This window comes from Anopheles funestus, chromosome 2RL (genome assembly GCF_943734845.2).
Source record: "Anopheles funestus chromosome 2RL, idAnoFuneDA-416_04, whole genome shotgun sequence".
In the NCBI taxonomy this organism is placed as follows: domain Eukaryota; kingdom Metazoa; phylum Arthropoda; class Insecta; order Diptera; family Culicidae; genus Anopheles; species Anopheles funestus.
This window is the reverse complement of record NC_064598.1, coordinates 60,134,815-60,141,957: the sequence shown is the minus strand read 5'-3', so window position 1 is coordinate 60,141,957 and position 7,143 is coordinate 60,134,815. Positions and strand designations below refer to the sequence as shown.

General features: G+C 40.6%; 1 protein-coding gene across 1 annotated transcript; it reads right to left on the bottom strand.

Moving 5' to 3' along the window:
* Window positions 1-423: 423 nt before the first annotated feature.
* LOC125766657 (serine/threonine-protein phosphatase PP2A) lies at window positions 424-6,954 on the bottom strand. The gene is made up of 5 exons (XM_049432884.1): window positions 6,671-6,954; window positions 3,361-3,570; window positions 2,931-3,284; window positions 2,666-2,856; window positions 424-2,594 (listed from the first exon to the last, which is right to left on the bottom strand). The coding sequence occupies exons 1-5, from the start codon at window positions 6,770-6,772 to the stop codon at window positions 2,522-2,524; spliced, it is 930 nt and encodes a 309-aa protein (XP_049288841.1). The 5' UTR covers window positions 6,773-6,954; the 3' UTR covers window positions 424-2,521.
* Between the last annotated feature and the right edge of the window lie 189 nt (window positions 6,955-7,143).

Here is a 7,143-nt window from a genome sequence, read left to right as displayed (position 1 = left end):
CATGGGTAGCGCATTGCCAAGACAACAAGCCAGTTTTCATAAGCGGAATCATAGGACACCATGAACCATGTAGCAAGGCATACTATTCTCATCCCAATCGCTAACTGCCATCCGTTTCCCGAGCGTTCACTTCATTTACTATACGCGCAGGGTGAAATAAGCTTAATGTGAGTTATTTTTGCTTAAGTTATGAGATTTAAACGCTCGCAACAACCGTGAAATCCTGTATGGAATAATTGGAGCCAAAATAGGTACAATGTTTTAAGCACAATAGAAACATAACATAAGAATCACATCAATACGAGTAAACACTACATTCGAAAAAGAAAAGCAAAATTCAACATTCCACATGATGATGTGCTACGTGTGTGAATACCCAATATCTTCGAGCGAACAAAATAAGGAACATAATCGCGCCAAACCTACGGGACTGTTTGTTTCAGTTGTTACGTTTTTATTTGTTGCATGTGTATTGAAGCTAGCGAATGTTTTAACCATTCTTCCATCAAAGTAAAACCACTAATAAAACGAAATTTTTATAATGCTCTTGTTTCTTTTCATTTCCTGCCCTTATACATCGATGTATTTCGACGTACGTGTATGCGTGTGTGTGTGTGTGTATGTGTGCTTCTGCTCTACTAAACCGCTTAGCCAGAAACTCGTTCGTTTGAACTTTTAATAAGACATAACACGAAGTAATTGTTGGTTTGTTTCATGATGCAATAATACGCTGCTTGTTTGATTGAATTCTAAACTAGCTGTCTCCATATCTCATGCCAAAAATTTCTCACGCATGGAAAACAAATTGATTGCCAGCCACAACACAAGACCACAGTGTACCAACACATTCCGCAAACAATAGAATAGAGGAGCAAAAACGCAAACATGTGTATGATGATAGCCACGGTGGATATTTAATTACATCTACTAACCACCCTGTGGGAACGCGTGCCTTTCGTTCCCGATCATTTCAAAGTGGAGGCGAACTGTTGTGCTCTAGCAAGATCGCATATCCGTTCATTCTCGCTAGCGGAATATCATATCTCGACCAAGGAAAAAGCCACAGTTTCAATGTACAATAATAACTTTTAATACAGATGGCTCGCAACATTGCCAGCGTTTTTCCACAAGCACAATTCAGGGAAACCTTAACCGCCGTAAAAGCAAAGAGAACAAATATTAACAAAATATTTGCGTATATTTATCTTGTAGTGTGCTATATTGAAACGATTAGTCAGCAATAGCGACGATCGATCTACGTTTATTGGATCATGATCATTACTTTGTTTTCATCAGCCATAAGATTAGCCCCCATTCTATCCTTTTCCGACGTTTTTAACGAAAAGTGTTACCTAAAGCCCAATATGGCGTCGTGTCGCTTATTAAAATACACCCAAAATATAAAAGAAGTGATATTTAAATAGAATGGACCATCAACGGATAGACTCGGGTGAGAGGGTTGGGTTTGGGTTGCTTACATTTTCTGACTTTCTAATACTTCATTTAGTGTGCACATTTCCATATTCCATTTTTTTCTTATTCTCCCGTTACCCACACGCACAGACGGATACTTTCCTCATCATTCTTCTCCTTCCTTCAGCTTAAGTAGTAATAGTAATAGTAGTAGAGTAGTATTACATTTCCTTCCTTTTCCAACATTACTATACCTTCCACCCTCGTGTGTCTCATCATCCTCAATGGATGCAGTCTGGTTGCTTGCGAAGAACATTCAACATGCAATTTGCAACCTCTCTCACTGTTGATTGATCATTGCCTACCGGTATCGACCTTCTCACACACAGCCACACAACGTAAACGTGTGTGTGTGCGCGCGCGCGCTCAAAAATAGGCCCCTTTCATACAAACGGGCGGGATTTTTTGACCATCGTCTTGTTATAGCATGGCTTCTTCCACTCGTAATTAATGTACCAGGAAATCGATCATGTTGCGGTGTGTTTTAATCCATTTCTTCTGAACATTTGCCATTGCGGATTCGTTTTAGAAATAAGCAGCACAATATGCCAACAGACGTAAACAAAGTTCCTTCTCCTCATTTGCACTCATTTAAACCGATAAGAATTCTTGTCAGCAGCAGCATTTGCATCGTAGTGCCGCCGGTGTCCGTTTTTAGTTCGTATTGCGATAGCGAAAGCTGTCGAGCGTTTTTTTTTCCTCTTAACACCTGCTGGTTTAGTTTGCTTGGCAAAAGATCCGGCTTGTCAGTTTGTTGGCTGTTCCCTTTGTTTTGTTAAATAGATCTTTCATTTTTATTATTTGATTACGATGTAATTATTACGCTTAAATGTGTTGGTTGTACGAGACATTACGCATTACACATCTTTCACGATTTTGTTCGGTCAATTTGCTGTACTGGCATCACCTGTTCCTTCCTTTCAACATGTTTGCCCTTTTTCTATTTGAAGATGCAGCTTCAGTTGGCCTGTCTCTCTTAATGTTGTGTACCTGCTTAATTTGTTTACTCGTGCTATTATTTCAGCATCATATAGTAAGGATATTGTTCTTAAAGGAAATAATCCGGCGTTCTTCTGGTCACATGTGGTTCACCACGACGTGGAGCTGGATCAAATTGTAGGCTGATATGATGTAAGAAAAAAAAACGTAGATCAGCACAAAAAAAGGCTACATATGTCGCCGGGATACTTACAATGAAAACTTGAGTGCATCGTCCAGTTCCATCAATGCTGCCTGATTGCCACAACGGTAGCAGTAGTTCGGTGCAGAGAAAATTGTGACAACATTACGATCGTGGCACCAATTGTATCCTTCCATTACTAACTGATGTGCTCTTGATACTAATGTCAGCCCGTTTGTGTGATTGAACAGTTCCGAAATGTCCTAAAACAAAACAATACACGACACCGTAAAATATCGTCCTGCACATTCCGCGTATTCCAGCGATGGATACATACCTGTCCAAATGTGTAGCCTGCTCCTCGTGGCGATATACCCCAGCCACCTCGATCATCTGGATCGGACCAGAGCAGATCGCACATGGGACCTTCGTGTGGCACCTCCTGAAGTCTATCGAGTGCTCGAATGTGATCAAGCGTATCAATCGAAGGACTGAGCCCTCCGTGCAGGCAGAAGATCTGTCCATCAACCAGGGCCGTCAGTGGCAAATAGTCAAACAAATCCGTAAAGAACTTCCATACGTTCGGATTGCCGTACTTTCGCAGACATTCGTCGTAGAAACCGTACACTTGCGTAATTTGCCGCGACTCGTGATTACCACGAAGGATAGTGATTCTTTCGCGATATCGTACCTATAAAAGCAAATACACATAAAAGTAAAGTAATTATATCACTGCTACGATTTGTACATCAGTTTGCATCACTTACCTTCAATGCCACCAACAAAGTAACGGTTTCTACCGAATAATAGCCACGATCGACATAATCTCCCATGAACAAATAGTTAGTATCCGGCGATCGTCCACCTATCCGAAACAGCTCCATCAGATCGTGGAACTGACCATGTACGTCTCCGCATACTGTTACCGGACATTTCACCTCCTGTACGTTAGACTCCTTCGATAGAATTTCCTTCGCCTGGAAAAGGTTATGAATAAAGCACAATTTCATTAAAAAATTAGGTTAATTGATTAAAAGCAATGTCATATGAATATTAGACGATCAATATGATCTTCCGCGCATTAAGTGTTGAATACGCTATTCTTCAGTTGCAATTTGTAAAGCAACTCTTTGAACCAAATACGACATTTAGCAAAAGATAAGATATTAAAAATGACAAACAACCTGATAGCGTCAAAGACATAGACATGAATCATGAAACCTACGTAAGTAATGACACGCAAAAGTATCTTTTGCATCTATAAATATTTGCTTTACTCATAATATTCGACCTTCATCGATTAAGTTGTAGTAGCAAAAGGCACTTGCACGCACCTAGCACCTTATCAAAGTACTGATAAAATGTACAACAAGCTATAATCTTTCAAACCAGATTATTTGAAATCCACATTCAAAATTCGCCAATTAAAACAGGTTTCCAAAAGTAAATTTCATTTATCCATGTAGAAAAAATCTGGACACACAATTATTGCTCATATTGTGTTCCATGTTCGCCTCACGTCTGAATTATTGGTTTCTGATCGATGGACCAGTGGATGAAAATGAAGGAAATAATAAAAATACACTATTCGGTCATTCATTCATTAATGGCAGCAGATGTATGTTTGTGTCGGTGTGTGTTTTGTTGTCACAGACTATTTACAGACTTGACGAATGACTGCCAGATCTCGCCACACAATAATACACAGCAGAATGTTGCACTGCAGTGCAAATACTACTCGGTACTATCTGGTTTAGGGCCTTTAGCGCCAAGGCAGCTTGCCAATGACATTTGAACTGGCATTCACATCAAATCTGTGATCCTTGGCTGCCGAATTGTGTTCGTGGGAAGGTAAGTGTACTAATGAGGATATGGAAAGTGGAATAGTAGTTCGACCTCATTGTAAATCCAACCAGCCGGAACGTTTGTTCTTTTGAATCGCGGGAGTAACAAAAGGTGCAACGTGACCGATCACCATGGTCATTTTCCGCATCGTAGGAGTGCCGGCGTGTCCTTGCGGTCAGGGAAAACTAAACTGCTAATCTTAATGCACCCTTAACTCTCCTGTGCAAGCGGAAGTACATAACATCGTTCATTCAACCGGCTGCCGGTTTCAGGAGGACTGTGGACCTTCGGTGGGACAGAAGGTAAGGCAGGAAATAAAGGTGCGTCGTGTTCTGCATCAGCATATCGGACGGAAGCGGATTTTTTTGTGTGCCAGTGCCAAGATCTTGAACCGTAGAAATGATTGTCCGCGAGAAGCTTAGTTTGAACGATTTCCCGGTCGCTGTTGCCGCTTGTCTAAATTCTATCACACAGTACCGGGCTGCGATGACCAACGGTGGTAGAAACGACGTGGGTTATTTACCCTAAAAATAGACTTTACAGGCTTGAAGGATTGCCAGACGCAGTTTGGCTGAATGTATGCGTTATTCTTGTTTTGAGACGTATAGGAGAAATTCGTATATACGCAATTAGATTTTCCAAATCCATTTCTCCACTAACCGTTACCATTATCGAACAGTCGTTTTTATCTCTATATTATATTTAGGGCCTAGAAAGGACTTTACACTATCGACAAGATGTGCATGTATAGGTATGCGCGTAAGACAATTACATCCTTGTACATTTTAACACGAATTTGTATCATTGTTTTGCGTTATTTGTCTTTTGGACAAACATCATAACTCATCAACTGTCGTGATTTTATCCAGTTCGTTTCAATTCAATTCATATCGTTTAACACACTTGTGTGCGGATTAAAGCATTAAAGCCACCCAGATAAGATAAAACGATGAAGTTCTCTTAATTGGCCACACAATTCACATGGTTTCTGCTTTTTTGGACTTTGTCTGTTGTTGGCTTGTAATGGAAGGGATGTTGCAAATGTTTAAATAAAATTCGAAACTTTCCCAACACGTAAAATATTTTTTAAACGTACGGGTTTTGACAATGCGTGCGGTTTTCACACACACACACACACATGCTCATCCTTCTCTATCATCGTCATCATCTTCTACTTGTAACATCAGCTACACAATCATGACTCATGACTGACTGTAGATTTACTAGGCGAGTGAGTGTGCGTGTGTGTAGTAGTAGTAGTAGTACTTTATGGCTTGCATTGCCTTACGCACGGAATAGGTAAATTACTATTCATCGTTTTGTTTTGTCTTTATTGACACAGCAGCATTGGCAGCGTTAGTTTAACTCGACCATAAAAACTTCAGTTTTTTTCGCTAAACTCGTGACCAATAGAGCAAATTTGATGAAAGACTATGACGCGACAATGGAAGTAACATACGCCCTCACAAACACACACGACACATTTCACGCATCCGACTGAGCATTCCTTCGCATGAGTTCTAACATGGAATTGGCGACAAAAAAAACTTTTTTACAAAACTAGCCGCACATAATCGACTAGATTATTCGAAAAAGTCATAAATACGGCGTGAAAATTGTCGTTTCGGTGCCGATTTGCTGTACGGCAGGACTTCCGCAAGCCGCGCGGATAGGTGCCGTTAAGTTGCAAAACTTTTCCAGCAATCTCTTTCTCACTCTTATTCCTTGCATCGTCATCTCGCTCAGGTGTTTGGCGGCTTTGCTTATTTCTGCTATCGATCTCTCTATCCATCTTGCTCACTCTACCGCTCGGATTTTATTTTTCGCGGCTGGTGGAAGTTCTTGATCTCTGAAGGACACGATTGGATTTTATGCGGATTCTTGACACTTTCTGGACTTTTTGCATACGAAATTGTATTCGGCAACACAATAAAAAACTGTCGCTGCTCACGGGAGACGTTCATTCCACACAAGACATCACTGAATTATCGACACCGTAAGCGAAAACGGCGATGTTCCCCACCGTATTCAGACAAGTATTGCATTCGGCGACACTTTTCTCTACCATAACTCAACTGCTCATACTTTCGGCGATATTAGATCACTGCAAACCGAGAAAAAGCGAACAAAAAATATTCGCTTTTTCTTCTTCCCGACACACAATTCAACACTAATCTAATGGTTCACCGCGTCCATTGCCCATCGTCATCATCGTTGTCTGTGACTGCCTACCTTATCACACAGAATTTTCACTTGCGATTCGGTCAATTGTTTGCACTCGTTCAGTTGTTCGATCCATTGGTCTAAATCTTTTAGCATAGCCTTATCCTCCATCCTATTCGGTATGCTGCAATCGATCAAGAAGCCTAATCACACGTTTTCACACTAGTTTGCAACTGATTGGCCTGTTTTTGTTCCGAAATTCATACGAATTTCGGATCTTCTCGACTGTGAAGCACACTTCTTTCTAACAAAATGGCCGACGTTGCGTTTTGCCTCACAGCATCTTGGGGAAAGGTTGGTACATGTGTGAGACACTGTTCAGCAACTGCAGAAAGTCTTCGCCGACTTGACAACTGTTGTCCTATGGAAAGATACGGAAAAGTTGTAGCTTTTTTTAAATTATAGTTAGCATATTTAATATTGCATTTCTCAAATCATGTGTGTAGGATATAACGACCTGTAATTTAAAATAACAAAAACAA